We start from the raw sequence: 16131 nt of genomic DNA, 5'->3' as shown, positions 1-16131 counted from the left end.
TTACGATAAATTAAAATTATTGTTGCTTTTATTATCATTGTTATTGTGCAATTAGACAAGAAAATCGCCAAGCTATACAACACCAACTACACCACAAACCTCAATACAGTGTATATTCCTCGCTTCAAATAACTTTCTAAACATCGTCAATTTCTGATCACAGTACGGGTGGGGATTGAACTCGCGGTTAGTGAGTCGTAAAACTCCAGACTGACGCGTTAGCACTGGGCCAACTGGCTACAGTAAGATTACTCCACCTCTACCTTGGCCTCTTCTAAGTCCGACAACCCCCCTTAAGGAGCTGTAAGTTTATTTAGGCACAGGTACACATAAGTTCACTTATCATACATAGTGTAAATTACCTAGGATAACCCCCCAAAAAGTCAAAGTGATTTATTTCCACTGGGGTGATTTGATGCAAATGAGAGGCTCTCGATGCCAAAGAATTGAACCTATCCTCCCCTTCCTTGAATCGAACCTGATAGCCTCATAATCCACAGGCGCTGAATGACCCTACGGGTTTGGTGCTTCTCTGACAACACCCACACCTCCTCCTTCACCATCACTCACATATGTTCCGCCTCCAGGTTGGTCAGTACACACTCAGCTTGGACTACCATAGAACGCCAAATACGGGAACACAAGCGCCTGGTACAGCTACTTAATTCCAGGAACACCTTCCCTGGCTCACCCCACCCAAAACGCCCACGACCCTCTGATTTCATCACCAAACACCCCTCCTCAGATTGCATCGTCCAGATAGAGCCTCGGTATCACCATACCATTTCCAGGAGCTTCTCACCCTGCCCTTCTATCCCCGCAGCATGGCTGTTAAGCTCTCCACTTCTCACGGCTCCATCATAGACACCACAAATGCTCGCCCCAACACACACACACACACACACACACACACACACACACACACCTTAACCGTCACCCCCTTGAAGAATGAGACACGTGTAATATTTGGGGATCTTTACTGTGGAAACGTTTCGCCAGCCAGTGGCTTTTTCAGTCCAATACAGAAAAGAACAGTAGAATATGTAGAGGAGTTTAAGGTAATCTCCCTCAGCCTGGGATCGATGTGTTCAGTCCGTCAATCTTGCGAAGTGTACAGCATATGCATGGAGATGTGGCTTACATACTGCAATCAGGTGAATTGAGGCAGGAGATACTTCTCCTCCGGTTGAACTTGGCATCGCAACCACACAAACACCCATTTCATACTCCACCACCATCACCTTACTTGGTGTCACCCTCAACTCCGTCCTGCGGATACATACACTTAACAACACCAAGCAAGCGAGTGTAGGCACTGCTCTCAGAGGCCTATACAAAATCAAAGGCAATAACCCTTCCACCCAGCTATACACGCTTTATCAAGCCCCTTAGCACATACATGCTGCTGCTAACTATCTCCATGACAACCAGTGCAGTGAGGCCAGAACAAGGCATTATGTTGGGTGTTCAACGTGAGGTGGCAGGACTTCGCCACAAAAAATGAGTCCCTCCACAACAGGGTGAACGTCCTTCGGAAGACGCTCAACGACAAACAAGTTGATACAGTATACTAGATTGGACGACATAGCTGGAAAAGACTACCTGACGCCTTCTTAACCCTCACAACCTCTTATACTCTTTCTACAGTCCTAACCAGCTCTACACCTAATCCTCTTGTTTGTCCTAAGTAAACACAGACCTAAATATGTACTCAACAGCATTTACTTAAATCTCCCCAACCACCATCTGCTATGAGTCGCGAGTCTCCTGAATTATTGTTGATAGAGCACTCATGGCATGACAGCTCCCTTCAATAACACAGTACTGACCGTACTGATACATATTTTCTGACCCATCACCGTGGCACACACACAGGGGTCATGCTACCGGCTAAAATGTAGGAGGCGCGCAGAGCACATTATTTTATTATATTTAAGAGAAGCGCTAAACTCGTTGGGTTATACAGCGCGTGGAGGAGTGGGAGTTAATCGGTTTGATCCAAGGAAGTGAAATACAATTCTAATTCCCTCAATCAAGACCCCTTACCAGCACCTAGGACCCTCCCTCCCTTCAGTGGCGAAAAATACATGTTACCACTGTCAGGGCAATGTATTTTATAATAATAATAATAATAATAATAATAATAATATTATTATTATTATTATTATTATTATTATTATTATTATTATTATTATTATTATTATTATTATTATTATTATTATTATTATTATTATTATTATTATCAGTTTAGGCCCTCCGACTCCTTCATTAATTACAATACAAAAAAAAATTGTACAGTACGAACATTCAATTTATTTTTGCTCATTTAAGGTTACATTATTAATAGTATTCAATACGGACGAGTTGATGAATAAAACACATGTGCAGCTCTTGGAAATCTCAACTGTCGAAAATTTTCGCCTGAGCAGCAGGCTTCTTAATAATAATAATAATAATAATAATAATAATAATAATAATAATAATAATAATAATAATAATAATAATAATAATAATAATAATAATATCTTTATTTAATACGTGCACAAGGTGCACAGTCCTAGCTGACATCAATGACATACTACTATATAGAAAGCTCCCTGTTTTGCAGAGCATTTCGGGAAATTTAGGTCAATTTTATCCCAAGCTGGGACCCACACCAGTTGACTAACACCCAGGACCCCAATGGAAATAAGTCACTCTGTCTGACTTTTTTGGGTTATCCTAGGTTCCTACACATATGCTGCTATGTATGATAATCTTTGTAACTGTATTTGTGTATACCTGAATAAACTTACTTACTTTTACTGATGGGTGAACATAGACAACCGGTGTAAGGAAACAAGTCCGATGTTTCCTCCCCTTCGCCGGGAATCGAACCCGGACCCCTCACCGTGTGAAGGGAGAGCTTTTGCCACTAGTTGAATATAGGCGAAAATAACACTGGAGATAGTAGAAGTAGTTTTAAAGTGATCAGTCCCTCAGCCTTGGTAGGAAGCGGTCTATCCCTCAAGCCTAAAACCGAATAACTCCACTCAAATAAAAAAAATGGGCTCAAAAAACAATATCTATCGCAAAACACACTTATTATTATACAGAATAAACTATAAATTACCCCTAATTCCACCGAGAAACGGAAGAAAATATTGGATAATAATAATAATAATAATAATAATAATAATAATAATAATAATAATAATAATAATAATAATCATGGGTCTATGAAAGACAAGGTGAACCACAGAACTGATGAAAGGTGAATGGTGCTTTGAGGAATCTGTGGAGACAAATAACGGTATCAATGGAAGCATTATTATTGTAATAAAAATGAAGCTCTAAACCTACAAGGGTCATACAGTATCAATGGAAGCAAAAAGGGGAATGCATGAGAGTATTGTGGTATCAATGCTCCCATATGACCCCTGGCAGTCTTCAAGCTGGCACTGGACAAGCACCTAAAGTCGGTTCCTGATCAGCCGGGCTGTGGCTCGTACGTTGGTTTGCTTGCAGCCAGCAGTAACAGCCTGGTTGATCAGGCTCTGATCCACCAGGCGGCCTGGTCACAGACCGGGCCGCGGGGGCGTTGACCCCCGGAACTCTCTCCAGGTAAACTCCAGATATGGATGTGAAGCATGGGTTGTGAATGTTGCAGCAGGAGGAGGCTGGAGACAATGGAGATGACTTGTCTGAGGGCAATGTGTGGTGTGAATATTATGCACAAAATTCGTAGCTGGGAGATCAGGGGGAGGTGCGAAGTTTCTAAAAGTATTATCCAGAGGGGTGAAGAGAGGTTGCTGAGGTGGTTTAGACATTTAGAGAAGCTGGAGAAAAATAGGATGACTTGGAGGGCATATAAAATTGCAGTGGAGGGGAGGCAGGATAGAGGGGGTAAAGGAGGTTTTGTGCAAGAGGCTTAGACATCCAGCAAGCATGTGTGAGTGTGTTAGATAGGAGTGGAGGCAAGTGGTTTTTATGATGATGTGCTGTTGGAGTGCGAGTAAGGGACATGGGAGTAGTAATGTCTGAGGATCTCACTTTCAAGGATCACAACAGTGCCACGATCGCACGTGCAAAGAAAATGATAGGATGGATAATGAGAACGTTCAAAACGAGAGATGCCAAGCCAATGATGATCCTTTTCAAATCACTTGTTCTCTCTAGGCTGGAATACTGCTGTACATTAACATCTCCATTCAAAGCAGGTGAAATCGCAGATCTAGAGAATGTACAGAGATCCTTTACTGCACGTATAAGTTCTGTCAAGCACCTTAACTACTGGGAACGCTTGGAAGCACTTGACTTGTACTCGTTGGAACGCAGGAGGGAGATATATCATAATCTACACTTGGAAAATCTTGGAAGGAATGGTCCCAAATCTGCACACAGAAATCACTCCCTACGAAAGTAAAAGACTGGGCAGGCAATGCAAAATGCCCCCAATAAAAAGTAGGGGCGCCATTGGTACACTAAGGGAAAATACCATAAGTGTCCGGGGCCCAAGACTGTTCAACAGCCTCCCATCAAGCATTAGGGGAATTGCCAATAAACCCCTGGCTGCCTTCAAGAGAGAGTTGGACAGATACCTAAAGTCAGTGCCGGATCAGCCGGGCTGTGGCTCGTACGTTGGACTGCGTGCGGCCAGCAGTAACAGCCTAATTGATCAGGCCCTGATCCATCGGGAGGCCTGGTCATGGACCGGGCCGCGGGGGCGTTGATCCCCGGAATTTCAGGGACAATTTACAATGCAAAATGTCCAACGTTAAGTAGCATTTGCTGTCCAGATAATTGTATTTTGTAGCTATAGAAAATATTCACATTATTATTATTATTATTATTATTATTATTATTATTATTATTATTATTATTATTATTATTATTATTATTATTATTATTATTAGCTCGCTAGGCTCGCATCTGAGAGAACGTGGGGTCGATCCAAAATGAAAATAAGTCACTTTGTGTGACCCTTTCGGGTTATCCTAGGTAATTTACACATATGTTACTAGTAAGGTGTGATACTTGTACCTGTACTTAAATAAACTTATTCCCAATACGAGGTGAGATGTATGGACAAGTTTCTTTATACAAGCAATGGCCAGGATTGTTCACCTGCCTCCCAGTGTATATAATGGGGATTACTAGTCCTAAATCTGCACATGGAAATCACTCCCCGCGAAAGCAAAAAACTCTGCAGGCGGTGCAACATCATCCCAAAGAAAATCATGGGTGCCATGAATACACTAAGAGACAACACATTAAACGTCAGGGGCCCAAGACTGTTTAACTCCCAGCATACATCAGGGGAATTACCAATAGACCCCTGGCTGTCTTCAAGAGGGATCTGGTCAGACACCTAAAGTCGATACCTGACAAGCCAGGCTGTGGTTCGTACGTCGGTTTGCATGCGGCCAGCAGTAACAGCCTGGTTGATCAGACTCTGATCCACCGCGAGGCCTGGTCATAGACCGGGCAGCGGGGACGTTGGCTCCTGAAACCCTCTCCAGGTATACCTATTGCCTCTGTTACTTGGAGAGTGTTCCGGGAGTCAAACGCTCCTGCGGCCTTGTCCATAACCAGGCCTCGCGGTGGATCAGGGCCTGATCAACAAGGCTGTTACTGCCGGCCGCACGTTAACCGACGTACGAACCACAGCCCGGCTGGTCAAATACTGACTTTCGGTATCTGACCAGATCCCTCTTGAAGACAGCCAGGGGTAAGTAAGTAAGTAAGTTTATTCAGGTATACACAAATACAGTTACATAGATTATTATACATAGCAACATATGTGTAGAGAACCTGGGATAACCCAAAAAAAGTCAGACAGAGTGACTTATTTCCATTGGGGTTCCATTGGTAATCTCCCTGATGTATGCTGGGAGGTAGCTGAACAGTCTTGGGCCCCTGATATTTACTGTGTCGTCTCTTAGTGTATTCATGGCACCCACGATTTTCTTTGGGATGATGCTGCACCACCTGCAGAGTCTTTTGCTTTCGCAGGGAGTGATTTCCGTCTGCAGATTTAGGACTAGTTCCTCGGGGATTTTCCAACAGCAATTAAGTTCATTTAGGTGCAGGTATACATGCGTACAGTTATCATGCATAGTAACAAATGTGTTATATTATCTAAGATAACTCAAAAAAGAGTCAGTTAAAGTCTTCAAGCTGGCTCTCACCTTCAAGGACCATAACATTGTATCAATCGCATCTGCTAGAAAAATGACAGGATGGATAATGAGAACCTTCAAAACTAGGGAGGCCAAGCCCATGATGACACTCTTCAGGTCACTTGTTCTATCTAGGCTGGAATATTGCTGCACACTAACAGCACCTTTCAAGGCAGGTGAAATTGCCGACCTAGAAAATGTACAGAGAACTTTCACGGCGCGCATAACGGAGATAAAACACCTCAATTATTGGGAGCGCTTGAGGTTCCTAAACCTGTATTCCCTGGAACGCAGGAGGGAGAGATACATGATTATATACACCTGGAAAATCCTAGAGGGACTAGTACCGAACTTGCACACGAAAATCACTCACTACGAAAGCAAAAGACTTGGCAGACGATGCACCATCCTCCCAATGAAAAGCAGGGGTGTCACTAGCACGTTAAGAGACCATACAATAAGTGTCAGGGGCCCGAGACTGTTCAACTGCCTCCCAGCACACATAAGGGGAATTACCAACAGACCCCTGGCAGTCTTCAAGCTGGCACTGGACAAGCACCTAAAGTCAGTTCCGGATCAGCCGGGCTGTGGCTCGTATGTTGGTTTGCGTGCAGCCAGCAGCAACAGCCTGGTTGATCAGGCTCTGATCCACCAGGAGGCCTGGTCTCAGACCGGGCCGCGGGGGCGTTGACCCCCGGAACTCTCTCCAGGTAAACTCCAGGCACTGGACAAGCACCTAAAGTCGGTTCCTGACCAGCCGGGCTGTGGCTCGTACGTTGGTTTGCGTGCAGCCAGCAGCAACAGCTTGGTTGATCAGGCTCTGATCCACCAGGAGGCCTGGTCACAGACCGGGCCGCGGGGGCGTTGACCCCCGGAACTCTCTCCAGGTAAAACTCCAGGTCCAGGTCCCGTACTCGATTGGTAGCGCATTCAGCTCACACACTGAGGTCCAGGGGGTCGATCCTTGGTACGGGTGGAAACATTAGGATGTGTTTCCAAAAGACATATGCTGTCCATATTCACCTATCAGTAAAATAGGTACCTGGGTGTTAGTCGACTGGTGTGGGTCGCATCCTGGGACAAAATTGACCTAATTTGCGGGATATGCTCTGCATAACAAGGGGCTTTCTAAATAGTAGTATGTCATTGATGTCAGATAGGCTTGTATATATACTTGTAGAAATAGATTATTATTATTATTATTATTATTATTATTATTATTATTATTATTATTATTATTATTATTATTATTATTATTTTTATTAATATTATCATACCCGGGCCTTAATCGACTGTTGTTGGTCGCATCCTGGGGAAGGATCTTAAAAATTATGAAAATAAGCCATAATGATAGGCTGCATTATTGGGTGATCCAGGGTTGCTGATTCACTGGGTTTAAGTTGAGAATAAGGAGATGCTATTTTATTTTCCAAAAAGTACATTATTTTTAACAAGGTTGTGTTAACAATTGAATTGTTTGTTACCTTTTCGGAAAAAGCAATAGTTATATGTGCAACATTTCTGTCAGACTTAGTGTTTAAAACAATGTAATTAAAGTTATAAAGTTGAAACTATAATAGTTGAGATGATGTCGTAAATACAATTTAGGTATTTAAGGACATTGAATATTAACAGGTAAATTAACATGAAAATAAGTTTTCTATTTTTAACATAGACATGTACGCATGGGGGTGTACTTGTGTACTCAAACACCTATAAGTGTGCTCACCAGCTAGTGTGAATTTGCGTGCGTTTCGTGCATAATATTGTGTATATGTGTGTTGTGTGCATGTGTGTGTGCGTGCGTGTGCGTGTTATGTGCGTGTGGAGGGTGGAGGAGGCCGGCCCTCACCCCCGCTCCCGACAGATGGCAGCACCACCATGGCGGAGGACCAGGTACGCATCAAAACAATCTTATTTTTATCTCACACACTTCATTTTATGAATGAATAACCTTGTATTTCACCCACAGCCCGAAAGCCTCACCGTCAGCGAGCTTGTTTTTTTGATTTTGCAAAAATCGATGAATGAAAAGGCAGTTAAATCTGAAGACGAAGAAGGGTAACCCGTGTCGTCATAGATGTTCAACTTGGTGTGTCTGCACTTGCCGTGACAGCCTGTTGTTTGGTGCCATAACTGGCAGCATTGGCGCCAGAATAGAAAGTGGCACCGAGAGACGGCTCTGACAAGGGGTAGTCTATGTATTAAGGGTAATCAGAGCAAGGGACAAAGTGCCATAGTCCAGTGGTGCCCACATTTTGATCACTTGTCTGACCGGAGCTGCCCTCCTCAGGAGACCATCTTAATGATCTATGCAATTTGCTGCCTCCGGATTTACTATGGTAATGCCTACATGCCATAATAATTACGCTGTAGTCTACAGTGAGGGTCCTGGGGTATATTGAGGGCCGGTAAGGTGAAGAAATAAGAGTCTGAGAGTAGGAAGACTGTTTTGTTTTGTGTTGCTGCAAGCTGCAACTTGTGTATGTTGATGCTTCCATTGGCACTTTTGGCACACCCAACCTCGTGTGTATTTTCTGGAGTAGTTCATTTGTCTTGTTTCCACTCCTTGTGCAGTTTGGGTAGGAGACTGAAATATTGATGTTAGCATTTTAGTTGAAAAGAGGTAGAAATGAAGTAAGGGTGAATATGGGCTAAGTAAAATGACAGGTTACATGGAATACAAATAAATGACAGGTTACATGGAATACAAATAAATGACAAGTTACATGGAATACAAATAAATGACAGGTTACATGGAATACAAATAAATGACAGGTTACATGGATTACTGGGTCATAGTATTATTAGACCATAATAACAAAGAAATACTTCAGTAAGCCTATTGGCCCATGTAAGAAATCACAATCACACTATTCCTACTCATATATATTAAGCTTCCAGTTTGTCCAATTGTAAACCAATGCTTTTCTGTTTCATTTCTAAATAAATTAATTCATTTTGACTGTTTCTAATTCTTTTATTTTCAGCCTATTTATCTCTATTTTTATCTTCTGTTTGTTTACTTACAGCATGTGCTGTCTTGTTCATTAATTTCCATAATAAGATTCAGTTCTAGTAATTAAATTTTATAACATTTTTTTTATACAGGTGATTAACTTTGTTATTCTTCTCTGTGTTTTCCAGCACATTTATGTCCACTCCTGAATAAGGCCAGAACAGCACCTTGTAGTTTATACAAGGACTTCTCAGTTTCTGATAGAGGTTTATTATGATAGTCTAAAATATTGGCTTTTTTGTTCCTTATTCTTTCTGATATAAAGCCAAGCAGTCATTTAGAATCATTGCAAACACTGTAGCCTTGGCTTCAGGCTTCTGCTAACTAGAACACTTATCTGTTTTGCATTTGGTTTAATTATACAAGTTCTCATTTACAGTATTTGTATGTGGTGTAGGTTTTTCTTTACCCAGTAGTGGGATCATATATTTGTCCCAGAAATAGGTCTCCCGGTAATATATTTGTCTAACCTTGAATGAGTGGAAACTTTGGACATGTTTCCTTACACCTGTTGCTATTTTCACTTACAGTCAGTAGGTACCTGTATGTTAGCTGATTGTTGTAGGTCACATCCTGGGAAAGAGTATCAAAAGATTCCAGAGGAAATAAGCCACACAGATTGATTTCTTAGGTTACCCTGGGTTACTAATCCTCCAGGTTAATGTTACAAGTAAAACCCTCTAATGTCCTCAAAATTTGTTAATTAACTTTTGGTGTTGGCAACTTTTATGAATTCGTTTTCCTTTAGGTCGTTATATAGGCACATCGTACAGTATGTAAAAGTAATGACACTGCATATAAGACATACATTTTAAATGAATAATTTAAAAATTGCATAGATGTGTAAATGTTGCTTGTAAAATCTAACGAACTAAATCACATGTCATCTATCTTCATTCTTGTATAATTTATATTTCTTATAAGTTACAGATACAATTGGAAATGGTACATACTGTGATGATATTTAATCATTTATTCTGATGTGGGGAAAGCTGGTGATATCTATGACATCCCTGTACTGTGTTAGTTTAAAAATTTCAGGATTGTAGAGCATTAAAAACTGAATATTCATAACTATAAGTATGTAACCGATAAACAAGGAAGTCTTACATGTTTAAGGGTATATGAAGACTGACAAATTGAATCATAGTACAGTAGTGTTTGGTGCATCCACTAAAACAAATTTTCACAAAATGTGAATGTACAATGTTTGGTATATAAAGTTCGGCTTTGATGGAGCCAAATCAGCAGTTGGTCACCAACTGCTGATTTGTCTCAATCAAACAAATTTGAGTCTTATGCATAAACATAAAATATGAATGCATTTGGTAAAAAAAAAAATTAATGGAGAAAAAATTATGTTTGGAAAATTATTTCACACTGAATGTTTGCAGTGTTCGTATATTTAGATTGTTGTTCATAAGAAATTTAATTGGATCCAGGTGACCCCATTGTAAGTGTGGATGTTTGTAATTCAGATGATAGTTAAACAGGAGCCTTTTGTTCTGTGCAATACAGTATGTATATACTGTATGACCATATGTAATTTTCATATTTTTTCTATATCTCTTTCCCCTCAAGGAAGGTTCCTTGATGTTGGTGAGGGGCTCTTGATTTAGGGAATTGGATCTGTGCTCCAGTTCCCCAAATTAAGCCTGAATGCCTTCCACATCCCCCCCCAGGCGCTGTATAATCCTCTGGGTTTAGCGCTTCCCCCTTGATTGTAATAATAATAATCTATATCTCTTTATTATAGTACTACCCCCGCAATGGAGGTTCCTTGATTCTGGTGAGGGGCATTTTTTTTTTTTTATTAATTCTAGGATTTATTTTATAGCATGATTTTTACTTTTCTGAAATAGTAGAGAATATTTTTCTGGAGGTGATTACTCTAAAAATAAAAAAAATGAGGGAAAACTTAGAATTATGCAGGCATAAAGTTAGCAGTCTAGACCCAATTTACACATCAGCTATTTCACCCACCTTGCTTCCTATTTTAAGATAATTCCATTGTTCAATTTGACCAAATTCGTAGCTCTTATACGAGTGTGCCTTTCAGTCTGTCGATTTAACACAAGAAACTGCTCATGCAGCTATCAGAACTACACAGTAAACTGCACATGTGCAACATCTGGGTATCTTCATTGGAGATGTTTTGCCATCTAGTGGCTTCATCATTACAGATTCTAGGACATAACTTGAAGACAATAGAACTATTTACAAAAGACGAAGTAATCAGCCTTGGAGTTGATGTGAAGAACACTGTAGTTGTGGAGATTCTGGAGCATAGACAAGGAGGCTGGTGCTTACATAGGCATCAGGTAAATAGGAATGGGTAGGAGACGAAGGCATAGTCACTGGTAGGCGGGATTTCCCAAAGGGATAGGTTAGTTGTAGTTGTAGCAGCCTAGAATCTATATTAATAAAGCCACTGGATGGCAAAATGTCTACAGTAAAGATACCCAGATGTTGTACACGTGTCTGAACTTTCATGTCGTTGGTATTGTCTTGCACAGTAAAATGCACAGAGGTCGGAAATTTGGCCAGTTTTACACAAAATAAAAAATAAACAGTTTAGTAGCAGAGTTCACAATAAAACACCGTAAACATTCAGTGCACTAAAGTAGCATTTTCTGTTTATTAATCACATCCCAAATCTCTTCCATATTGCACCTGTCCTCCATTTTGAATTCATCATCTCACAAAAAAAAATTGATTTACACTATTTCTTGGATAATAAAATATAACTAGGAATGATTGGTCATGGTTTATGGTATCTCAATAATTGAATCAGACCTAGTAAAAACCCCTTAAACAGACTAGAGGGGTGTGGGCGAGTCTTTATTTGTCCTCCGGAAATTCATCAAAAGTCAAATATTTCCGTTACTTTGAGCCCAATTTCAATCTACTTCTGGTCCTGAAACCAACTAAAGTCATCTACAATTCATTACTATATCTTCCATTCTATCAAGTGATACCCAGAAACAGCCAGTAAAACATAAAAACCATCCTAGAAAACACCTTAAAGTTGCTGCTTTAAACCAACACATGGTCAGAATTTTTCTCTTCTCATCATGCACTGCATGGGGCAGAATTTTTTTATACTGTGCACACGTACTGCACAAACCTGTTCCCTTGTATCAAATTTACTGCATGAATCTTATCTGAGGGATAATAAATCTATGTAAGCAACCCTGGTGTTAATAACGAAGATCGACATAAAAAGTCAGTGACTGGGTTGATATGAATCCTAAAAATTCTAGAAAAATTACTTCACTGTATACAGTACAAAGATCTTTCACTGTTAGGAGGGATGTAAACCTCTTAACCCTTTGACTGTTTTGGTCATATATATTTGTCTTAGGCGCCACTGTTTCAGATGTATTAATACGCGTAAATTCTAGTGGCTTCAAATCAAGCAGGAGAAAGCTGGTAGGCCCACATGTGCGAGAATGGGTCTGTGTGGTTAGTGTGCAGCATATAAAAAAAATCCTGCAGCACGCAGTGCATAATGAGAAAAAAAAATGACCGTTTTTTTGGATTAAAACGCCGACTTTGAGGTGTATTTTCGTATAGTATTTATCATTGTATTCTCGTTTTCATGCTCTCACGTGATAAAACGGAAAACACACTACAGAAATAGAGATAATTTTGATTAGTTTCATGATGAAAACGACCTTGAAATTGAGCTCAAAGTAGCAGAAATATTCAATTTTTACCAGTGTTCAGGAGTAAGCAAATCGCACCACACGTCCAATACACGTCAACTGGGGAGTCTAATATTCTTTCACTAGTGCACTGATATTATTTATACCATTTTCACAATAATGCATTAGTCTGCATAACAGTAAATTTTGTATTTTTTGTATGATTAAAAAATCAAAATAGAAAGCAATAGTAATATAAGAGGGGCATAGAGACATGACTAATGAACAGAGGATATGTTATTTTAGTGCCAAGAATGTCTACATTGTTTATTCTGGACCTTATTTTGAAATTGGCATCTTTTTTAATTTGCGTGAAATTAGCCAAATTGCCAATTTCTGATCATTTTATTGGGTAGTTCAAATTGGTAAATGGGTAGTTTCTTGTACTCAACTGATGGAAAAGTTTGAGTTCTAAAGAAATAGCTGTGAGTTTGGTCAACTGGAACAACGGAATTGGCCAAAAACAGGGCTCAGTCAGCGAAATCGCCGATGCGTATATGTCGGGAGCGTAATTCTGTGAGTTTTCGACCAAATTTCATACTTTTGGTGTCGTTACCATTGGTAAAAAATTCTCTATCATTTCATAAGAAAAACTAATTTTTTTTTTTCCAAAAATTTTGCAACATAGAATGACAGTTTCAGAAAGGGGCTTGCGACAGTCAAAGGGTTAAGTATGGTTTTATAATTTATATGTAGATGAGATAACTTTCATCTATATTCTAAAGCAGTAGGATTAAAAGATGTTGGAGTTGATACAAAGTATTAGTTATTCAAGTTCCTTGATGCTGATTACACTTCTTTTAGGGAATTCTAAATATCAGATTGGGGGAGGGAGTACAGTATGGAGGAAATGGATTTTTTTAGATATTTGGGAGTGGACATGTCAGCAAATAGGTCTATGAAAGCTAAAGTGGACCAAATACAATAGATGTAGAAAAAGGTGGGTGGAATGTTTTGTGTGTGTTGCAAGTACATGTATATGGAATAGGCGGTAAGTTACTAAATGCTGTTAAGAGTTTTTATGAGGATAGTGAGGCTCAGGTTAGGGTGTGTAGAAGAGAGGGAGACTACTTCCTGGTAAAAGTAGGTCTTAGACAGGGATGTGTAATGTCACCATGGTTGTTTAATATATTTATAGATGGGGTTGTAAAAGAAGTAAATGCTAGGGTGTTCGGGAGAGGGGTGGGATTAAATTATGGGGAATGAAATTCAAAATGGGAATTGACACAGTTACTTTTTGCTGCTGATACTGTGCTTATGGGAGATTCTAAAGAAAAATTGCAAAGGTTAGTGGATGAGTTTGGGAATGTGTGTAAAGGTAGAAAGTTGAAAATGAACATAGAAAAGAGTAAGGTGATGAGGGTATCAAATGATTTAGATAAAGAAAAATTGGATATCAAATTGGGGAGGAGGAGTATGGAAGAAGTGAATGTTTTCAGATACTTGGGAGTTGACGTGTCGGCGGATGGATTTATGAAGGATGAGGTTAATCATAGAATTGATGAGGGAAAAAAGGTGAGTGGTGCGTTGAGGTATATGTGGAGTCAAAAAACGTTATCTATGGTGGCAAAGAAGGGAATGTATGAAAGTATAGTGGTACCAACACTCTTATATGGATGTGAAGCTTGGGTGGTAAATGCAGGAGCGAGGAGACTGTTGGAGGCAGTGGAGATGTCCTGTCTAAGGGCAATGTGTGGTGTAAATATTATGCAGAAAATTTGGAGTGTGGAAATTAGAAGGTGTGGAGTTAATAAAAGCATTAGTCAGAGGGCAGAAGAGGGGTTGTTGAGGTGGTTTGGTCATTTAGAGAGAATGGATCAAAGTAGAATGACATGGAAAGCATATAAATCTATAGGGGAAGGAAGGAGGGGTAGGGGTCGTCCTCGAAAGGGTTGGAGAGAGGGGGTAAAGGAGGTTTTGTGGGCGAGGGGCTTGGACTTCCAGCAAGCGTGCGTGAGCGTGTTAGATAGGAGTGAATGAAGACAAATGATACTTGGGACCTGACGATCTGTTGGAGTGTGAGCAGGGTAATATTTAGTGAAGGGATTCAGGGAAACCGGTTATTTTCATATAGTCAGACTTGAGTCCTGGAAATGGGAAGTACAATGAGTGCACTTTAAAGGAGGGGGTTTGGGATATTGGCAGTTTGGAGGGGTATGTTGTGTATCTTTATACGTATATGCTTCTAAACTGTTGTATTCTGAGCACCTCTGCAAAAGCAGTGATAATGTGTGAGTGTGGTGAAAGTGTTGAATGATGATGAAAGCATTTTCTTTTTGGGATTTTCTTTCTTTTTTGGGTCACACTGCCTCGGTGGGAGACGGCCGACTTGTTGAAAAAAAAAATATAATATATACATATTATATATATATATATATATATATATATATATATATATATATATATATATATATATATATATATATATATATATATATACTATTATATATTAATATATATATATATTATATATATATTATATATTATATATATTATATATATATATATATTATATATATACTATATATATATATATATATATATATATATATATATATATATATATATATATATATATATATATATATATATATATATATATTATATATATATATGTATATATTATGTCGTGCGGAATAGGCAGAACTTGCGATTCTTGGCTTAAATAGCAACGCTCATCTTGCCATATAGGACTAGTGAAAATTTCTGTATGCAATAATTTCGCCAAAATCATTCTGAACCTAACGAAAAAAATATATTTGATTGTGTTTGTTTAGTACAAAATTATTGTAAACGTATTTAAAAATATATTTAGTTGGGTTAGGCTAAAATAAATTGCTCTTGTTATAATAAGGTTAGTAAGTTTTCTAAGATTCTTTTGGTGCAAAATTAAATTTTTTATATTAACGTTAATGAAAAAATATATATTTAACGTATAAGTGAAAATTTCAGAAAGGACTTAATTTTAAATGAGTTCTAGCTAATTGACCAGCATAGTTTACACATATATATAGATATATATATATATATATATATATATATATATATATATATATATATATATATATATATATATTATATATATATATATATATATATATATATATATATATATATATATATATATATATATATATATATATATATATATATATATATATATATATATATATATATATATATATATATATATATATATATATATATATATATATATATATATATATATATATATATATATATA

At 38.7% G+C, this 16131-nt stretch overlaps 1 protein-coding gene across 4 annotated transcripts in view; it reads left to right on the top strand.

Moving 5' to 3' along the window:
- Positions 1–7937: 7937 nt before the first annotated feature.
- The window catches only part of Ranbp16 (Ran-binding protein 16), a 170089-nt gene continuing 161895 nt past the window's right edge, over positions 7938–16131 (top strand). For 3 of the 4 annotated variants that reach the window (XM_070093003.1, XM_070093000.1, XM_070093001.1), the window contains exon 1: positions 8232–8503. In XM_070093003.1, coding sequence (XP_069949104.1) covers positions 8474–8503 — 30 coding nt within the window. In that variant the 5' untranslated portion in view covers positions 8232–8473. Of the gene's footprint in view, positions 8058–8231; positions 8504–16131 lie in introns of those variants that run through there. The other variant, XM_070093002.1, reaches the window with a different exon arrangement.

The sequence above is a fragment of the Cherax quadricarinatus genome, chromosome 41 (genome assembly GCF_038502225.1).
Source record: "Cherax quadricarinatus isolate ZL_2023a chromosome 41, ASM3850222v1, whole genome shotgun sequence".
NCBI classification, from domain to species: Eukaryota; Metazoa; Arthropoda; class Malacostraca; order Decapoda; family Parastacidae; genus Cherax; species Cherax quadricarinatus.
This window is presented reverse-complemented; position numbering and strand designations above follow the sequence as displayed.